Genomic DNA, 22,156 nt, shown 5'->3' with positions numbered 1-22,156 from the left:
GTTTGCAATCTGTATTCGCGTCGTCCGTGGATTGTAGCATTCAGGTCTGTAACTTAATAATAATAGTACAGTATTTAGAAATGTTTGGGGTGTTATAAAACAAATATTGACTGCTTTTACTCGTGCAATGGTTAAAAACTATGACTCCCTTGGTGATCCCCGGAGCGTTCTATTTTCCCTCGGCTTTTTCGCCTCGGGTTCGCCTCGGGAAAATAGAACGCTCCGGGGATCACCTCGGGAGTCATAGTTTTAACCATAGCACTCGAAGCAGTCAATATTTGTATACTATCAGCAGCTCCCCATTAATCATTTCCAAGTAAGGTTTTATGCTTGTGATTATGTTGAGTAATTACCAATAGTGTCCACTGCCTTTAAGAAAAATCATTTTAATATTATTACAGGCATTTGTTCATGATTAATATAAACCATCACATTTTCGCCAGACGTTTAGCAACATATACATTGTAAGCCCAGGTCGAAATTCCAGTTGAACCTACATGTAGTTAAACTGGGTTTAACTGGAACTAGTTGAAACCAGTTGATAAACTAGTTAAACACAGTTTAAACCAGTTGGTTTAATATGGAAAATGGACAGAGACCAACTGGTTTATAATTTCAACCTAGTTGAACACAGTTAAACCTAGTCCAAACCAGTTGGTTAATATGGAAAATGGACGAGTTTGATCACTATCCAGTTGAACCAGTTGACCCCAGTTAACTAGGTTCAACTGGAATTTTGACCTGGGAGGTGCACCTTATACACAAGAGGTGTTATTGAAAAAAGACAACAAGACAAAGACACTTGATATATTATTTCTCTGAGTAGATATTTTATTCCTTTCTTATAATTATTAAAAAGTAGCTTTAAAAATGTACACAACCATTATGAACTCAATAAGAAATTCACTTCATTTTGGATTTCCACGTGACCTAATTACACACATAATATAGAAGGACATGCCAAATTTGAGCCGTTTACAGAGAGTTTTATATAAGAACTAGACGGCGCACTGGTGATGCTTCATAGACCTTATCGCAAATACCATTGCGCAAGCGCAGACTGTTGAATGAGGTGCATTGTGGGATAGATATGGATCAAATTTGGGTACCAGCTAGACCACAATGCACCTAATTACAAGCTTTACGCGCGCGCCCCAGTATTTGCGAATAGGTCTATGCACAGCGCGACGGGACCGCAAGGAAACACGCGCACCATTCTGTACGCGCGATGAATATGAAGTACACATTGTATTTGTGTGTTTATTGAACGTTACGCGACTAACACACGCTGTGCGATGCTGTTCTGTCAACTTAGAAAATGGCCGCATGCAAGCATGCCGGGGCGCGTATCTAGGCCAGTGTGCCCACACAGCAATGGTAATTAACTTAGCAATGAAAACAGACAAATCCACATAGCCCAGACCATCAATGCACCAAAAAAAAAAAAAAATGGCACTCGGGTACAATGTACAGCAGAAATGTGTATCTCTGTACTCTGATCATTTTCAAAACCATGGCTTTGGCACTGACTTGGCTCCATCATTTGAAAATGTGAGCTTAAGCCGGAGCCAAAGCCCAAAGCCTGGTCCAACTCCCTGCGAATGCTTTGTGTAAAGCATGTTCTTTTTGTCACAGCTTGGCTTTCACTGCGAGTGTTTTGCAAGAGTTGAACTTTTCTGCGTAATTGAGACGATGGTGCTGACTAATCATTATTACACTAGTTGCTCATCAGTTTACACAGTAAACATTCTCTAGTATTGTGATTGGTCCAATGCGTTGAAGGATAGATCTGATTGGTCCAATGCATTAAGGGGCAGAGCCTAATTAGCAGAAGTCAAATTAGACATATTGGTGCAATATTGAAATAAAATAATTATAATGAGTACCTCACTAACAAAACAAGAAAAGTGCTGACATCTATGAATTAACTAAATAATACGTAAAAAAATATTTCATGAAACGATATAAGCGTAATTTGAAAAAGTCAAAGACAAGAAATTTGGTTAGTAAACATAAATTATTACATAATGTTATACATTTATGAATATAACAGGGAGCCGAATGTCACATAATTTCTGATAACATCAACCTTTTAGTTGCCATAGCGATGCTGGATATGACTTCTGTGTTTCCATGAAGTGGAATACTTGTTCACCTTGGTAATTGAAGGAGCAGGTTGCCTTGGATCGGGTGAGTTGGTCTTTGAAAAGCATTTGTTATGAAATGCAAATGGTTAGATAGATAATTTAAAAGGTAGAATATAGTGATCCACACAAACATGCCTCGAAATTGCACGATTTTCCTTTCACGTTGCGAAGACCTTGTTAGTTCACGACGTAAAAGGAAAACCGTGCAATTTCGAGTGATACTTGTGTGGATCATTATATTCTACTTGAAAAATATATTTCTAACCATATGCATTTAATAACAAACGCTTTTCAAAGACCGACTCGACCGATCCAAGGCAACATGTTCCTTTAAGTATTATCAAAAAGTGAAAAATGCATTGTTTTGTACACATCGCTTTGTGTGCACTTAGTATTTTTTCCTTCACATTTACGAGGTGACCAATGTGTTAAGGAATAGGAGAATGAAATGCTAGGTGGCAGCAGACTTCAGGTAAAATTACCATCGTTTACGTTGTTTTGGGCATGCGGAAGTTACCAAGAACAGTGGATTTACCTGGCAAGTCTGCTGCCACCTGGTGTCCCAAAAGTCCCTAATTAATAGTTCATCAACAAATTCCGTTCTAGTTATTGTTTTAAGCTACAAGTCGTGCGAGTTTTCACCAAAAAATTGAGGCTTGTTAAATAAAAATATCTCCACCAAAAATGTTAAGTTTGCTGATTACTTAATACACTAAATTAATTCATCATAAAAACAAAACAAAAATTCACAAGTTTCTAAAAGAAACTATAAGGCACTTCCACACGCAATCAAGTAACACATATTTTTCTTAAATACTGCTCTAATGAAAATATTAAGTAGACCAGAAAATGAAAACAGGTTTATAATGCAGCATTATTAATCTCTATTAATGTATTCTGTCAAAAGTAGACAGTGCACAGACAAGGCTGCATATATTCAAATACTAATTGTTAAAGGAACAAGTTGCCTTGGATCGGTCGAGTTGGTCTTAAAGAGCGTTTCTGACCGTGTGTTATAAAATGCATTATGGTTAGAAAGATGTTTTAAAAGTAGAACACATTAATCCGCAAACATTTTCCTCAAAATTGTGTGGTTTTCCTTTTACTTTGCAAACTAACACAGTTGGCCATTTATGGGAGTCAAAAATTTGATTCCCATAAATGGCCGACCATGTTTGTCGAAGAGGTTAAAGGAAAACCACACAATTTCGAGTGATACTTTTATTCTACTTTTAAATATCCTTATAAAATGATGCATGTATGCATCATTTTATAAGGAACGGTTACAAATGCTTTTCAAAGACCAACTCGACCGATCCAAGGCAACGTGTTCCTTTAAGGATTGGTTTTTACATCTGATTGCTTTTTACGCCTTTCTTAATATTTATCGAGTACAATGGCTGACAGTTTTTTTTTTTTTTTTTTTTGTTAGGGTAAAAAAAAAATTAGAAGACAGAGTAAAGTAGAACGAATATCATGTCTGTACAAAGAATTAAGGAAAAGGTTCCTTATGGCGCCACCACTTTTTCATTCGATATCAAATAATATAGTATCTAATTTACCTCAATGAGATATCCCTCTTTGTAAAGTTAATGAAAAAGTGGTGCATGCAGAATCTGTTTGTATGGTGCATGATGAATTGTTCAAGACTTCCTTAATGAATATTCAACACCCACATGAATATGTAATCAGTTTTATTAGACGGGGAACAAACAAGTGGCGAATGTTTAAGTACTAATTGTTGAGGACTGGTTTTTATAAAAGGGTCAAGACATTATTTTGGTACCTAGCTTGCTCAGTTTCTTTATAAGTGGGCTCTTCACACAAGCTTACAAATTAACTTCTAGTGTTTTTGCAGTTTCTATGGATGCCCAGCTCTAAATAACACATTGCAAAAAGGAATGGAATGAATCAGGTGATCAGTGAATACATGTGATTGCATGCCTGCGTACACTCACAAGTTTGCATTGAACTAGTCTTGCCCCAAGATGATACCGCTCCATTCTGGATAGTGTACTGCGCTCAGTTGTAACTCGCTGAAGCGCGCCCTCCTTTGACTGGTTTGTGGGGCAAGACTAGGCTCTGTCGTAGTCTGGCGAGCTAATATAATAAAAAAACTAGCAGAGACTAGTCTTGCCCCACAAACCAGTCAGAGGAGGGGGCGCTTTAGCGAGTTACAACTGAGCGCAGTACACTATCCAATACACTATCAAGCGATACCGTCTTGGGGCAAGACTAGCATTGAGCATGTTGAAAAAACAAAACTTGTTTTGGAGGGGTGATATTCTACTTTCTTCACATGGTCCAAATGGAATGTTTGTGAACAGCTTGAACAGATACATGTAAACAGTGAGTCAATTCACTGACACTTTTGCATTGAAATAATGTATTTCCATTTTTGAGGACAAATTGAAAAATCCTTTGCCAAATTTCATAAAGCCTGTAAGCACAAAAACTTGCTTAGCACCAACAAACTTAAGGAATAAATTAAATGCCCTAGTAACAGTGGTGATGAGTTTAGAAATTATACTAGAAGCCACGTCTATTATTTCATGTACATTAATTAACTTACATTTTTTTCAAAATGCTGCCTTGCTAAAATTGACGAACAGATAAAAAATTGGGAATGCCGGCGAAACAAAAGTCACTTTGTGTTTGGCCACATTATCAGCCAAACTACTTGGTCCTAATTAAAAATCTCACTGTACAATTAAGTTGCCTTTAAAATGACTGGCGTTTATCTAAAAAGAATACAAGGTTTATAACATGCTGGCTACAACGGCAACACTATATCAAAATGTACAAAATATAAACTCCATGTTCTTCAATAGGGTCAACTCTCCATCACATGAGGGTGCTATTTGACAACGCTTTGGGGGGTGAATTCAGTTGTAGCATAGAGTAGGGAAATACATTGTTATTCATTAATAGTAAGGAAATTTTATTGGTAATTTCTAATTTCTGTATTTATGAATTTAAAAACTGCGAGGGAGTGTGGCAACATCATTGTTTTCACCCTTTTGATCCTTACAAATAGTGCAATAATCACCTCATACTGTCATAGAACTATGCCTATAATATTTATGTACAGTTCATGAAGTTTTTGTTCATTGACTAATCGTTAACTACCTCTGAACTTGATGAACTTGTAATGAATATTCATAGCTTCATGAACTTTGCTGAACAAAACACACGCCTTAGTAAAGACATTTTCAGTTGGTTTAATTGGTTCCGATAACGGATTCTTTACTTTCCATTTGGTCAGTTTCTGAGAGGAGTACCGGTGAGCAGAACTGCTTCTTGTCGCAAATCTCCTGAAGGCCCTGAAAACAACAAAAAGGTAAATGGTCTCATAGTAATAACAATATTTATAATGTGCCCTTTCCAAAAGCATTAAGCATCCCAAAACTTCATTGTGATAACAGAAAAAGAAAAAAAGAAAAAAAAAAGTATCATGACTTAAAGTCAAAGTATACAAATAGTGTTTGATTCGTTTGATTCTTTAATTAAGGGAATAAAAGATTGGCGAAGAGATCTTACATGGCCGTTAAAAGACTGGCATGGTCGTGGCCATGCAATGAAGGCCTTCCCTTTAGGCAAACTAGGTATTGTTCCCTCTTGAGAGAGGAACTAAACATATTTTGTGTATTGAGGTGGAACATTGGATCCCTGTTTGTTGGATAGAGTTACACATTTCTTCTACCTGCTACAGAAAAAGCTTTGTATCTCCTGCTTTTTTAGAGTGCAGGGAGTACGCAGGTTGTTGGCCTGGAACTACATGAATATAAGGTTTTTTTCGTGTCGGTGTTGAAAGATCCAGTGAGCTAGATCGGTCAAGCTCCTAATAATGAGGTCAGGCTCATCACTTCACCCGTTCAACTTTAGTATTTGATCTCAACCAACGAACATAGGGATATAAATAAGGGAATAAAAGGATAGCAACAAGTTTTCAATAGGCCTTTTAAAACCGGCTCCAGCTGGTCATTATCAACCGTTTAAACACCCCAACATGACACGCTGTCGGCCAATAGGAATAGCGAAACTGTCAGAGGTATTTATGAATAAATCTTTTAAGACTAATCATTTTGATGTGTGAGAAACATTTTGACATTTACCTCTCCGGCGTATGATAACAGAGGAGATACTTCACACACTACTGGGTAGTCATCCACGTCGTTAGCTCTCCGACTAAAACAAAATATGAAATCATAATGAACAAGTTGTAAATATATCTGCTAATATTTGTTGGACTGTTCTGATCAAAATTCTACTAATAATTAAATCTATGTACATTCATGACCAAGTACATGGTGTTTTACTGAACCTTACTCAAGATTGTCTCTCCACCATTAATTTCAAATACTACTTATTGATAAGTCAATATGAAACACACGACTAAACAAACAATCGCACATCCTTTAAGCCATTTGGAGACTTCTAAATAAGTAAAGCCCTTCATGCAAATATGAAAGGCGTAAGGCAATGCAAAATTTGTATCTAAAAATTATACTTGCGGCATATGCTGTGGAGCAACATGCAGTCAAAAACAAGAACGCTGAGGCGAACCCCTGCACTGTTTTTCTGTTACGCGCATTACATATTACACAGGACCGACGGCTTTACATCCCATGCAAAGGACGTACATGTAGCAAAAATGGTTTATTGTCGTGCATAAGGAATGTTACAGAATTGGTAAGAAACAAAAATCGTGAAGATCACAGATTTACATAAAACTTACACATGATGTTGATGGTTGAAAACATCCCTTTAAACATTTCTGTCTGAAATGTCATACTTAATGAGAAATAAATAATCTAACTTCGCGTTTAGAGTTTATCGCTCCGTGAGTGTTTTATTCTTTTTTGTTTTGGCATCGATGCAAGGCAAAATTTGTAACCAGTTTTTCACTATTCTCTCATGACCCAGATGGCCGATCGATCTTGAACTTCTCCTGGTTTGTCAGTTTATGCATATGGTTTTGCTAGCAAAACCAATTCTGTAACATTCCTTTAAAGGACACAGAAGTTCCAACCGCGACTCAAGCCTATACATTCTGCTGAACAGTAACACCAGTAGTGGAGTCTGGTGCTCTTAAAGACAGTGGACACCAGGCCTGATACTTCACGGAGGCAACTAAGGCGATTGCCTCCGTGTCCCCTGGTCATTGCCTTGGTGCCCTTGAAATGCTCCAGTACAAATTTGCAATGCCTTGGTGCCCTTGCCCTTTCAAAAACGAAGCATACAGCCCTGGGAAACTATTGGTAATTGTCAAAGACTAGTCGCCCACTTGGTGTTTCTCAACATATATGCATAAAATAACAAACCTGTGAAAATTTGAGCTCAATTGGTCGTCGAAATTGCGAGATAATAATTAAAGAAAAAAACACCCTTGTCACACGAAGTTGTGTGCTTTCAGATGCTTGATTTCGAGACCTCAAATTCTAAATCTGAGGTCTCGAAAACAAATTTGTGGAAAATTACTTCTTTCTCGGAAACTACATTGCTTCAGAGGGAGCTGTTTCTCACGATGTTTTATACCATCAACCTCTCCCCATTACTAGTAATCAAGAAAGGTTTAATGCTAATAATTGTTTTGAGTAATTGCCAATAGTGTCTAATAACCGCTTGGCCACAACAGGCCACATTTCAACATCAATTTTGTTGTCGTTCCAGTTTGCATGAAGTATGAGAGAGGCTTAAGATGTAAATGTATAAAGGCGTTTGTGAGAAGCATGGGCTATGATTAAGAATCCCTGGTACCCAGGTTAAGTAAACCAATGTTAGGTTGTAGGCAGTATCCGAATTGGTGGCTGCATGTACATGTACATCTACGACTATAATTCAATGGCTCAGGTCTTTAGTCTGTTAGTGCAGTTTGTATAGATTTCATGAAATTGAATTTGCATATTTAGGAGCTCCGGGCAAGTGAAGTTTATTGATCAAAGGTGGTCTCAAAAGTAATTGTTAGCAAAACGAACATTCATTTTCTTACATGTCTTAGAAAAAAATTGCTTCGGGATTTTGATTCATTTTTCAAACTTAACATGAATTATCACTTTAGGACCTTTTAATTATTACGAGTATGAAGTTGTTACTAACGAACTTGTAGCACTGAGCCACTTACTATTCCTCTGTTGATAATGAAGAACATTATTTAACGCACGACGCAGAAATCTAGCCGCAGCCGTAGCTATAGTCACCATTTCGGACCTGGCCTGTGATACATACATATTGTACATGTACATGTAGTGTACATGTATGTATAATACACATACGTTCCAAATTCCAAATTAGCTGCTAGGCAAAATTCAGTTTATTAATTCCACTATTAAAGCAAGGACTGGCAGCAAACACGCAGTCACAAACGACACACTACAAGTCAAGCAACTGCAGCTTGTTAAGCAAAGAGAAAAGTTTACGGCACAGCAAGACTCTGCATCCGGTTTTGCATTTCCAATGACAAACGTGTTCCTATAAAAGCACAACAAATTTACTAGAGATCAATTTATTTTGGATACTGGAAAAGCGTTAACAGCTAAAGAATCATGTGATCAAGTGACTGGTTCTCTGGTTATTTTGAAGCATTCTACATTCTTGTTGTTGTTCGAAATTTGCACAAATCAGCACGCAATTGGCAAGCTTGTGTACTGTGTACATGGTGTAATGTATTGATAACGTTGATGTACAGAAATTAAGCACCTTTGAACATTCTCCAAGACCATTCCACTACCCCTAGGCGGCGTTCGAACCCTGTATCGAGATGAAATTGCCTAAATATTAATCCTAGGCGAGGTATACAATTGGTTTCGGGAACCGTTTGATCAGTCCCTTACAGACCGAATACACGTAATATGTTTGGTCTTTAGAACCGTTGATTGTAGTACAGGTACAAACAATTAAACTAACCTGTGAAAACTGCATTTAAAACATGGTCACAATTTCAGATATCGTCGAAAATCCGAACTGGTTATGTCCACTCAAGAAGAAAGTTTAAAAAACAATAAACCAATCTATGACACTACCTTTAATCTTAAAAGGAAAACTCTAAAACTAACAGGGGAAAATGAATTCACCTCCTACGCCATCAGGAAGTACCAAGAGATGTAGAATGACTAAATCCATTTGGGGGAATAAATTGTGAGGGGCAGGGATGGGCAGCAGGCAGGTTCTACATGACAATTCCTTGGCTACTCACGTTACATTCTTTTGTTTTCCTTTGCCTGAAATTACCTTTACTGAAAAGGTTCAATAATTGTTATCACAGTAGAAGTTAGGGTAGACCTAGATCTACTTCAGCACTAAGGACATGAAGGATGAGATCCAGAAATATGGTTGTATGCAGTTGTCGATTTCACAAAAAGTTAGGACTCGTCTTATCTCGAGTTAGGTCTGCATGCTACATGTACAGTGCAGGGTTGGGACTCATCCTAAGTCCCAAGATTAGTCTTAAGTTGGGATAGTTTTGTGAAATCGACGGCAGGCCTGGTACTTCACGGAGGGAACGAAGGCGATTGCCTCATGCCCCTGGTCATTGCCTTGGTGCCCTTGAAATGCTCCAGTAGAAATTTACATTTTCCTCATAGGGTGCCCTTTACCAAGGAGAAAATGCCTTGGTGCCCTTGCCTCCGTGTCCCCTAGTCATTGCCTTGGTGCCCTTGAAATGCTCCAGTAAAAACTTGCAATTTCATCATAGGGTGCCCTTTACCAAGATGAAAATGCCTTGGTGCCCTTGCCTCCGTGTCCCCTAGTCATTGCCTTGGTGCCCTTGAAATGCTCCAGTACAAATTTGCAATTTCATCATAGGGTGCCCTTTGCCAAAGAGAAAATGCCTTGGTGCCCTTGCCCTTTCAAAAACAAAGTATACAGGCCTTTGGATGATATACAAGACAAACAAAATTGGCTGATCACGTTACATTTTTGGACATTTTCTTAATGTGAGTAACCAGTTTTGTTTGTCTCGTATTGTGACACATTCTTCTGGATCTCATCTTTGGTGCTAAAGTAAGCCAAGGTCTACCCTAACTTCTATGTGGAGAAAAGCTTTTAAACCCTTTCAGTAAAGGTAATTAAGGCTCAAGGAATCTCAAAGTACATAAATACATAAAAACGTAACGTGAGTACCGTAATTGTCGAATTGCCAAAAGTGTAAAGTTGGGTGTGTGGGGGGGGGGGGGGGGGGGGGGAGAAGGAGGGCCCGAGTCCACTGGGAGGGATAACTAAAGCCCAAAGGGAAGGGGGAGATACGTTTGAACTTACACTCCAAGGGGAGAACCAAATCCGTTTTCATTCTTGGTTAGACTGAGCACGACACAAATGTACACACATAGCAAATCATAAACACACATGGGACAAAGGGGTAATTATTTCGATACCAAAGTTTGGCCGAAGAACGCTGAATTGTAAATAGATCTTCCGAATGTTTTTTATTTAGTGTTTATGTTGGTTTAGCTGCCCGAAAGTGCATTGTTTTTTTTTTTTTGCATATCGACTACCATTTGTGTGTATCGACCTAATACACTAGCTTGAACATGAGGGGAGCACTGACGACATGTACATCCAACTAAAGACAACAATCTCAAACAAAAGCATGCCGTGGGCAGAGTACATGATGTATGCAACAATACTACGGAATAATAATGGGTGCATTCTTTTAGCTTCCCTGGGTCTACACTGCTCTCGTCATGACGTCGTTTACCTGGGGCCAGCCCCTAAGTGACCCACTCCATAAGGGGGCTGACCTGGGTGAGCCCCTGGAATGACGTCAAAAGCTATTTGAACGCACCCAATACTTTAGACATGGCAGACACTTTCAATTTGTTTGCCTTTGTGATAACATGCATGTTACAAATGTAGGTTGGTAAGCAGTTTGTATTAACTTTGCTCTATTTTGCCACGTAACTGCAAAAACATTGTAGTTAAATTTTCAATTCTTTTTTGGAATATGGCACAAAAATGCAACATTTGTTTTGTGTGTACATCTTGGGATATGAGATACAACATTAAAACAATTTCAAACTCGCACATAACGTACATGTCGTAAAGGCTACATATTTTGATCTACCTTGGAATGGCTGGGATGGGCGTTCCGTCTTTCTCAACAAACCTCCCGCCGGCGTTGAGGACCCAACGATGGTGAAGGGACAGAAGGGCGTGGCGCGACGTCGTCGGGTTGTCCTTCTCGGCCGTGTTGCTGTTCTTTAAGGGTGAGAACTCGTCCTCTCGAAGGACCTCAAACACAGCAAATTTACTAGAGGAAACAAGTGAGGTTTTGATTAGTAAAAATGTAATTCATGTTGTTAACAATTTGACTTCTCTACAAATGATCTTAATGAAGAAAAAAAAATGCTAGAATGGTAGCATGTGGTCAATAGACCGATTGCACTAAACGTCATCAAGCGCCATATTTGATGTATAAACAATGCAAAAGTGCATACGTGTACGCGCTACCACACCTCATAGCCAATGATAAGCCTTGCACGCGTGCACGTTTCATCAAATATGGCGGTTGATGACGCTTAGTGCAATCGATCTATATACCAAATTAACTCTACCAAAAAGACCCTTTACAGCTGCAGCTGAACACCAATGAGTACAAAATACTGAAACAAACAATGACAAAGGATTTAGTACTCACTTTGAGAACTGAAAGACGTCAAAGACAAATTTCTCCATCTTGACCCCGTTTGGTTTCTCCGGAATGATTCTGTTGCCGCTGTTATCAATGTAGGGGATCTTCTTCTTGGCTACGTGGTGTCTCAGCTGCTTCTCGTATCTTCTGTTGTTGTATCAAAAACATTTGAAATAAGAAATTTGTTCCAATAGAGTGCAAACAAAATTTCTGCTTGGTGTAGATGATAAGTCACTCAGTTGACAAAATGAAATGAATAAATAGGATTTACTCTTTACCCACCCGACAAGGTCTTTCAAGAAATCTGTCGTGAAGAAATGATTACAGATGTTGCCGGCGCTGAAAATAAGATGCCCCTCCTCATCTCTCTTCTCGGCAGTCTTCAGCGTGATCTCGCTGTACTCCACCACTTGGTTCTTACCGTTGACTCGACAGACGACACCAACAGGCTCTGTTGGAAAGGCCTTGGCCACCACCTTAGTGGAATATCAAAACAAAAAACATTACCAAGAATCTATAACGGTAAATAAATGTTTTTTTTATGAAGTGTCTTTTATTATTGGGGTTTGAACAAATGCATATTTGCAGAGCGGTATTTGAACCAACAACCTTGTGTTTGATTCGTCGGCGCTCTACCAACTGAGCTATTTAGCCCTACATGTATGTTTGCGGTCTCCCTATTTTAGGCTATGTTGGTAAGGCCTTGCTACCACCTGGATAGAATACACCATCAAACATTATCAATAACTTAAAAGTTAATTAATTTGTTCTATGAAGGTTTTCTTTACTACAACATTTAGGCTTGATATAGGGTTTTACATTAATCACACAAAATACTTGTCATAAACTTTTATGAAAAATAAACTTTTAATTTAAATAAATAATAATACAATTAGATAAATAATGGTACAATTAGCATTTATAATGTACAATCTATCTAGCTATTGCAAGACACAGCACAAACAGTATAATAAACTACCATTTATATAGAAATATAGAAAGTGTAGCAAAAAAACAAGTAACAATGAAGACAACACAAATACAAATCAGAAATTGAACAAATCAATACACGCATGTATGACATGCAGAATCACCAATTATATGCAGATTTAAACAAATGAGTCCTAACACCTGCCTAAGAAAGTTTATCAATTTCTTACATGTATGGTAGTAAAGTTTAGATGCACAATTGAGTTGAATTCATGCATGAAAGGTTTCTAAGATTGAATTTTTTTTTGGAATCCCTGTCCCTAAAACCACTTTCCTTCATGTCCTTAGACGGGAATCAAAGGCTCCAAAACAATATCAACCACAGCAATAGACCGATCCATTAGGCTCCGCCCGAGACGCACGTGTGAGCAAGAACACGTGAGCCTTTCCAATGCCTTTCTGCACAACTCTGCAGCGCGTGCCAAGCATACGCGCACGCATGTCGGACTTTATTTGTCAGACCTTCGTTGCGTTGTGAGTGATCAGTACGCAATGGGGCGGAGCTTAATGGATCGGTCAATTGCCGAGGTGTGCTTTTGCTGTGGTGCCCTTTGTATGGTTCTATCTTCCCCATAGTTATAAGTGCCCCTTACAATTGGAAATTAATTTGCCCCCTTCAAGAGTAGGAATAAATTCTCAAAATGTGGTACATTATCATGATTATCAAGTAAGTTACATATGTACATGTACTATGGTCATTATTATTTAAACTAATTACCAAGGTACATTTGCATTGTCGTGGCCGAGTGGATAAGAACACCGAACTCAAGCTCTGGTGCTTCTGTTCAGCAGAGTGTGGGTTCGAATCCCGGTCGTGACACTTGTGTCCCTGAGCAAGACACTTAACTATAATTGCTTCTCTCCACCCAGGGGTAAATGGGTACCTGCGAGGGCAGAGATGGTTCTTGTGATTGATTTAGCCGAGTAGCGCATATTAATGTTGCACAAGGCTGTTGGAGCTGAGATGGTTTAAGGAGTGATTTAAGGCCCAGTGACCAGGGGTAATAATGTGAAGCGCTTTGGGACGCCCTCCGGGTGTGAAAAGCGCTATATAAAAACGGGTTATTATTATTATTATTATTGTATACCCGCCCTTTAAAACAACACTTGATCCCTTACCTTTGCACCGCAGTTTGCTCCCTTTGACCTACAAAACCCGATGAACCAAGGGTCGGCCATCTTGACCAGTATGTTATCCACCCCATAGACATGGACGTACTTGATGTTACGTCTCTCCATATCCTCCAGGATTCGGCAGTTTCCTAGAGCTCTGTACAGACCTCCATTGCCATCTGCAGAATAAAAGTTGTTTAAAGTCTTATAATAAAAGTAGCGCACATCTCTACCAATAAGTTAAGAGGCTTGAAGAAACAGAAATATTGTACGACAGTTTGGGAATAGTTTGCAGGATTAGTTTGCACAATTTGCCAACAGTGCAGGAATGGTTTGCTCAATTTGAGGATCGTGAAGGTTTGGTTCAGCGCTCGGACACAATTTAAACCTGTGGAGAACTCTGCAGAAAGGTGAGGAGGAGGGGATGAGCAGGGGAGTTGTTTCAAAATAAATCTTACCAGGGGCTCGAGATATCTTTGACTTTTGGTCCAGTAGAATTTTACCATCAAAGGAAAGACATGGCAGCATGTTCTGTTCAAACATGACTACATTTTCTTTCTGGAGACCAAAGTAGTTGTGTTGACGGAAGAACTCCTCTGTTGGTTCCTTGGTGTGCTCACTGGTCATGATGTACCTGGAGAGGACGAGAGAGAGAGAGACGATGAAGAAATTAGAGCTGTGCATCTACTCGCCCAGATACTTCTCAGAGGTAATGCTGGGCCCAACTTCATGGAGCTCCTAAGCACAAAAATTTGCTTAGCATGACATTTTCGCCTTGATAAAAACAGAATTACCAACCAAATTTCCACAAGATTTTCAAGATAAGCAAACAACAGCCGAATACCAGTAACAAGCAATATGCAACGAATAGAAAATTGGTTGGTAATCCTGTTTTTATCATGCTAAGCAATTTTTTTGTGCTAAGCAGCTCTATGAAATTGGGCCCTGGTCATTGCCTTAGAGCACCTTGCAACCAGGGTTATAGCTCGATGGTCGGGAAGACCCGACTGCTTTCAAAGTCCCATTTGCCACCTTCATGACTGTGGAGACTGTTGCACTGGATTGCTCCTTCATGCTTGGTGCTATCGCCCTCATAACTGTTGAATTTGGAGGATTGAGGCAGTAGGGACCCGACAACGTTCCCAAGGAAGATCGATCTTACCGCATCATTATTTTCTCAGCATGCCTTACCATAACCACTGGAATTAACTTTTTCATTTGAAAGATTGACTAACTGGTTCCTCTGGCCAGTCACTAAAACAATAGACCGATCCATTAAGCTCCGCCCCATTGTGTATTGACCAATCACAACGAAGGTCCGACACTAGGGTCTGACATGCGTGCGCGTATTGTTGGCGCGTGTGGCAGAGTGTGCAGAAAGGCATTGGAGAGCCCCACATGTTCTTGCTCACACGTGCGTCGTGGGCTGAGCCTACTGGATCGGTCTATTGGAGAAGACCCTGCCTGACATAAACCACGCTATCCCACATGTTCCAACATTAGAACTACACATACCATGGGATGGTCCCTCGTTGGCGATACATGTCGTAGGCCAACTGCTGTGCTCGTAGTATCCTCTCTGCCTGTAGCTGATACAGCGTCTTCTCAGACAGCAGACCAACATTGTACATCCCCTTTGGGTACTTGACTCCGAGTCTGGTACCCTGACCCCCAGCGAGTAGAAGGACACAGCAGTTACCTTTTGAGATTTCAAGTAAGCCTGAGCAGAGAGTAAAAAGAAGGCAATAGTTAAGTGTTTAGTGGATAAGCTACAATCCCGGCCAATATCATTACATATAGGCCCCTTGACCCTGTTTAATATTGGCTCTCATAGCAGGGTCTGCGCTCCAGCTGCCTAGGGTTTAAAACAACATTAAGCAGGGGAACAGGGAAGGGTAATAAGAGATGTTAAATTTGCATCAGGGATAAAGAATAATTATTATTATTTTTTTACCCATACACCGTTGTGTGTTAGCACTGTATACTCAGTACTTTCCCGAGTCCTTTATAAAAAAAAAAGGGAAGGGTATGTTTATGGTTTGTGGCCACAGCCTTTCGGCCGGGGGGCACCAGCAGGAATGAATTAGCACTTGGAGAAAAATAGTTGAGTGGCCCAGCGGACAAGTGCAACTGACTCAAGGTCTAGAGTTTTTGACCATCAGGGTGTGGGTCCGACTCCCTGCCGTGACACTTGCAAGACACTTTAAACCACTAACGCTTTGTATTTTAGGTGGGACATACATGTAAAACTGTCATACATGAAGGTTGTGTTGTGTAATGCACTTTAAAAATTTGTATAAAAGTACCCAGTTACCAGGTTACACCAACACTTATCGCGAACAGAAGGGGTTTGCCCCGGTGTTTGTTAACACATGACCTATGACATAAATGGGTCCCATAAACTAATTCAAAATGTCACTGTATGAAGTACATGTTTTTGTAGATTTATTCTGTTGAAAGGGAACTTTGATGTGTAATACACCCCGGTGTGATAAAATGATAAGAACCCAAGTATCATTTTTAATTATTACATGTAGTACAAAGACTGACTTCAAGTACGTCCACATTTTATACTTGTTGACTGAAAATGAGGAAATATTTTTTTATAGCAATAGGGGGCCTTTACAGGGCACAACAGCAAAAGAACATTTTGTAACAGAATAAACTGTTAACCTGTAAAACGCTCTAAACCCTATAATTAGTTTAGTATAGCGTGTGCTGATCTCCAGACCCACTCGTTCAGCTCTGTATAACATGAATAATCGCAGAGACCTTATTGATTTGAACATCTGGGGAACTTCCTCTAATCGGCAGCTGCATGGGCTAGGACATGTAGGATAGCACTCATCAGTCATCACAGCTGGCCTCATACCATGTGTTTTTTGTTTATTAATATATAAAAAACCACAGCCTGTATTTTCTGATGATCAGATAGCCACGTATGCACTGTTTTTCTTGGAAAGTTGGGGGGTTGTTAAAAATGAAAATCAGCTGACATTTGGCCCCTGTAAGAATGCATATGAGTGTTTGGGTCAACATTACCAAGAGTTTTGTGGACTACGAGTTCTACACCACACAATGGAACAGAACTCCCCACAACGTTTTTCTCACAACTGGGTGGTCCCCGCAAAGTGATTCTTTAGAAAAGGAATAAATAAAACTGCACCGGGAAGTCCCATTGAAACTCCCTTACATGCCTTACATTGTTTTAAAGGCAGTGGACACTATTGGTAATTACTCAAAATAATTATTATAATTAATGTAATGGGGAGATGTTGATGGTATAAAACATTGTGAGAAGCGGCTCCCTCTGAAGTGCCATAGTTTTCGAGAAAGAAGTAATTTTCCACAAATTTGATTTCGAGACTTCAAGTTTAGAACTTGAGGTCTCGAAATCAACCATCTAAAAGCACGCAACTTCGTGTGACAAGGGTGTTTTTTCTTTCATTATTATCTCGCAAGTTCGATGACCGATTGAGCTCAAATTTTCACAGCTTTGTTATTTTATGTATGTTGCGATACATCAAGTGAGAAGACTGGTCTTTGACAATTACCAATAGTGTCCACTGCCTTTAAACTCTGTGGACAGCTAGAATTTGCAAAGGTGGCGAGTTTGAATCCACCTGAGTAAAATATGCCTAGTGGGTTTGTTTGCACAGGACTCAGAGACATGTATGCATTACACATTGGTAGCAAAATACTCATTACAGTGTATATGTACATGTATTGTACATGTGTGAGTAACCTTGTGTTGCTACTCTTCCGGGCCGTCCGGTTTTCCTCCCTCTAAAATTATCAAAATATTTCTATAACTGGCTGTGCTCTTTTGTGATATGGGTTGACGTGGCTGGCTGCTCGAACACGTTGTTGTACGTATAGCCGCGTCCTTCGCAATTCAGCGTCTCAGCTGCTGGTCAGTAAGGATTAGCCTTACAAATTATTATTGTTGCATAATTCACAATTAGTAGGACTGAATGCAGTCTAGACTAGTTGTGGTCTAATAAAGCATTTGGTTTCAATGTAAATTTTAACAACTTGTTGAGGGTATATTTAATTTTAAGATTTTTTTTTTAGTAGGAAAGGTGCACTGGCTGGCTTCAAGGCTTAATATTATTTTTTTGAAGCTATTTTTTATGAAGATTTTGCTGGTTTTCCCCATCATTGTCCCAAGAGGAAATCATTACAAGTACACTGTCTGGCTGTGTTAGGGCCCAGGTAGATAAATAATGCACAAATTTACTTTAAAGACATTAAAAACTAAACACCTTCACTCACCTTCTCTGTACCATTTCTCTTTCTCCTTCCCAGCTTTTGTCATCGACCCAAAAAACTCAGACGGCGTCGGCTCCATGAGGCTGTCCACTTTCTCTGTGTCGCTCGAAGATTCCATCGCCGTCTTGAAATGACCCACCAGCTCGCCGACATCTGTGCTCTCGATGTCTCGGTAGAGAGCGACCTTCTGGTCGGCGTCGAGGTCATGCCAAAACTCCAGGAGATGCTCTTGACCGTGTTCGGCGAGTTTTGCGCGAAGTGATTCCACGTCCATTCTGGGTTGATTCTCCATGTTTTTTAGAAGATATCTGGCCTGGAGTGGGAAGTGAATTTGTGATTTTAGTGTTCGGTGGAATTCAGATTTAAATCTGTCCAGGGGTGGATGTCAGAAAGAGTTAAGATTTATCTTCTCGAGTTACAATGTAGGGCGGGTTACTTCATGAACTTGTCCTAACTTAGGACTAGCCTCAAGTTTTTAATAACTCCTAAAGCATCCTAGGACTACAGTATTTGTAAGTTACAATGTGTGAGTATCTTTGATCTTTGTAAAACTGACCCCTGGTCCCAATTTCAAAACAGAAAATGACAATCTTCTTACAGTACAGTGCATGTGGGCCAATCAAATGGTAGACTGCTAATTTTTCAGAGTAGAAAAGTAAAGTGTGCGCTGCACTACATACATACCATGTATACGCAGGGTTACCAGTAAAATTGCCATAAATTTCACATTGTTGCGACTGGTGCTAACTTTCGTTTAGGGACGGAAATCTGTTAAACAGAAGGAAATTGGGCCCTGATAGTGTCACCTGACTTGTACCCCATGATTGCACTGCATCAAATGATGATCACATCACAAGATCACACAGTGCGGTACATGCAATGCATACTGTGCATTGTTTAGGCTCCCTAAATACACAATGTACTTAAATATATGGGCTAATTTAGTTACTGACAAACGGTACACCAGCCTTACTTGATATTTTCGAGAGGTTGGGATGTCAAGTTATATTGATTTACAAGTGTAATATTTGTCCTTAAAAGGCAACGTATACCTTTGGTCTTAAATGTGTATGCATTAAAACTAACTTGTGAAAATTTCGTTTCAAAAGGTCATTGAGTGTCTTAGATGGCTGAAAATCAGATACAACCATCCACGCAGAAGGATTAATTCCCATTAGGAAAACACAATCTGAGAAGATTTAAAAACCTTTCTGGGGTATAAAATATTTTGGAAATATTTCCCTAAATGCTCCACAAAATACCAAGTCCAAACATATGCACCCCTTTAAAAGAACAGAAGTTTTGCCTTTGACTTGCAACTTGATATGTTTACATACTATTTTCCTCTAGAGTCCGAGTGTAAGAGTGGTTGTTTAATGATAATACTTGTACTTCACAGTGGCATACACGTTTACCCCCCCCCCTCCCAGTCATTGCCTTGGTGCCCTTGAAATGCTCCAATAGAAATTATTTACAATTTCCCCATAGGGTGTCCTTTACCAGGGAGAAACGCCTTGGTGCTCTTGCCCTTTCAAAAACAATGCATTACAGGCCCATTACAATGGATTTGACCTGGAGTGGAAGTGGTTTGTGTTTTTAGTGTTTGGTAGAATCGTGGTAACAATCTCACCTGATGATTGTATCACCTGACTTGTATCCCTTGATTGCATTATCACATGATCACATCACATGATCACATCACATGATCACATCACATAATATTCACACAGTGCGGTAGTTGTAAAGCATAATGAGCATTTGCCAAATAGGCTACACATCGATACCTGCAATGCCTCAAATCCTAAGAACTTAGAACCAATCAAACTAAAAAATGGAGTGCAGTGAGCAGCAATGTACTCAATACTATACATGTAGTAACAGAATAGTCATAAGACTCGATGGTTCACCCAACATTATTTTTCTTTTGGCACCTTTGTCATGACAAGGGGATTAAGGTTACCTGCAAACCCTTCAACAAGATCATCTGTTTTGTACAAAATGTAACCGAATGCAAACAAATGGCATGTCACATCATTCATGTATTCAGGAAAGGAGATTATCAAGATAAGCAAGCACATCAATAGCATAGACTAGGACCCATCAAACATTGTGTCAGTGTACATGGATCCAGCAGGCAAAGGAAATGGAAAGGTGCTTTAAAAATTATTATTTTTAATTTAAAATAAATTTAAAAACTTTTTATTTATTAATGATTAAATTTAAAAAGTGTTTAGTTGAGCAAAGCAGCTCTATGAAATTGGGCCCTGAGAAAAAAGGTTTAAACAACCGTCGGTTGAAATTGTATTAATATATTCCGAGCTGCAAATAATGCATCATGCACGCAAAAGGCAATCAATATAGGGCACACAGCTCTAGCTACAACAATGTAGGTAGAGTAGAGAGACACGATAGGGCTGGATACACACACACAATGCATGCGTGAAATCATGCGAGATAAAAAAGCAAACGCCCATTTATGGACAAAATCTCAAATTTTGTCAGAGAAATCAAGCTTGATATTTCACAAAAACTCACACTTTGAAAGACGATACCTTCTTGCACAGTTGACACGTTAAACTACCGCAATCGGAGGTGTACCTCTAGTGCAATTTGTCACTTTTCTGAGACTGTTTTCGACTACACGATGGTGACGTTGTGTTGTTGCCAACCGAACCGCACATTGGGCCTCAGCCACGTATTAAAGGATGTGCGTTGACGGCCAGCCGCTAATTCGTACTAGGGTGTAGACTTGTGGACAAGTCGTTAAATGTATGTCGCGGTGCCAGCGCTCCGACTCTCCCCGCGATTCCCGCGGTATTCTCGCGAGACTGCTGGCTCCGCGAGACTACTGCTCTCACGACTAAACGGAGTCGGCGGGCAACCAGCAGTTCCGGCGCGACACTTTTCTTTCTATGGGTGCGTTCGTTTAGCTTCCCTGGGTCGACCCCGGTCTACCCCGGTAAGTTCGAATAGCTTTGATGGGGCTCACCCGCTAACTAGGAAGCCTGAAAATTAATTTTCTGTTTACTTTTTGTAGTACACAAATATAAAGGCAACAGATTGACAGAAGATAATGATGGTAGAAATCTTCCCCTATACTTGCTGAGGTGTAAAGTAGTTTTTGAGAAAATTAATAATACAAGCCACGAAACTAATTTTTGTGTCTGGAGACTTAAATTGTTTTAGCAAGTAAAACGTAGATAATTCTTGACATTTTGGTCACAAAAAGTACCCAAATCCCCTTTGCAGCGCTATATTGGGCCCAGCACTTGAGCGCGTGTTCGCGGCTTCCACAGAAACGTCCCTATTATGTGAAATAAACAGACGTGTGTTGTCGAGAACCTTAGCCCACACAATTTGTCACTCCTCAAAAGATTTAAAAACTCGCAATTGAATGTAGAATTTCACTTTTAACGGTGTCCTTGCCCGTACGGTGTTTGTCCGCCCTCTCCCAACCAAATAATTTTGCTTACGTCACTGGTATGTACACCCCCCCCCCCCCCCCCCAATCTCAATACACCCACCCCAAATCTCAATACACCCACCCCCTCCCACATCATCCACAAAGCTGAAAGTTTCACGGACAACATTTCCACGACCGTAGAACACTAAACTCCTTCCGCGCACCGGTGAAAGTAGTGCGTCTTTGCTGTGTAAAAACTGTAAAACGAAGGTCAAACACAATGAAGTTTTCTCAAGTAATTTAATTTTTGTTACTTTTGAAGAAAACAATCTTCACTTTTGTTATAAAATGTACTTTTGTTTATTTTTTTTCAACAAGTAAACGCCTCGCGTAGAGTTATGATCATGAGTAAACGGTCCACCAAGGCAAAATATTTTATTTCGTGATTGATTAACAAACTTGCGACTCCTTCGTATTTCGCTGTCCTAATTTACAAACATGTTCACAATTTTGCCGAATTTTGCCAAGCTATAGATTAAACTGGACGCCTTAAGTTATGCAGACCAAAGGTGAACTGTTTGAAGGTGGAAATGGACGAGTAAA

General features: G+C 39.6%; 1 protein-coding gene and 1 long non-coding RNA gene across 2 annotated transcripts; one reads left to right on the top strand and one right to left on the bottom strand.

Moving 5' to 3' along the window:
* Positions 1–18,262, top strand: LOC117299254. The gene is made up of 3 exons (XR_004520050.1): positions 1–44; positions 5,413–5,487; positions 18,187–18,262. It is a non-coding gene; the product is annotated as an uncharacterized LOC117299254 (long non-coding RNA).
* On the bottom strand, positions 3,448–20,830 carry LOC117299253 (UDP-N-acetylhexosamine pyrophosphorylase-like). The gene is made up of 10 exons (XM_033782734.1): positions 20,686–20,830; positions 18,154–18,463; positions 15,394–15,598; positions 14,337–14,512; positions 13,885–14,057; positions 12,058–12,251; positions 11,782–11,922; positions 11,209–11,394; positions 6,263–6,335; positions 3,448–5,470 (listed from the first exon to the last, which is right to left on the bottom strand). The coding sequence occupies exons 2-10, from the start codon at positions 18,440–18,442 to the stop codon at positions 5,369–5,371; spliced, it is 1,539 nt and encodes a 512-aa protein (XP_033638625.1). The 5' UTR covers positions 18,443–18,463; positions 20,686–20,830; the 3' UTR covers positions 3,448–5,368.
* Between the last annotated feature and the right edge of the window lie 1,326 nt (positions 20,831–22,156).

The sequence above is a fragment of the Asterias rubens genome, chromosome 14 (assembly GCF_902459465.1).
Source record: "Asterias rubens chromosome 14, eAstRub1.3, whole genome shotgun sequence".
NCBI lineage: Eukaryota > Metazoa > Echinodermata > Asteroidea > Forcipulatida > Asteriidae > Asterias > Asterias rubens.
This window is presented reverse-complemented; position numbering and strand designations above follow the sequence as displayed.

Bases quoted from the DNA above. Each gene is read 5' to 3' on its own strand.
- LOC117299253 (XM_033782734.1), bottom strand. From the start codon at position 18,442: ATGGAGAATCAACCCAGAATGGACGTGGAATCACTTCGCGCAAAACTC. The intron at 11,395-11,781 runs GTGAGTACTAAA...TGTTTCCTCTAG, and splicing joins GACGTCTTTCAGTTCTCAAA to TAAATTTGCTGTGTTTGAGG. The intron at 6,336-11,208 runs GTAGATCAAAAT...ATTTTGTTTTAG, and splicing joins CCCATCCCAGCCATTCCAAG to TCGGAGAGCTAACGACGTGG.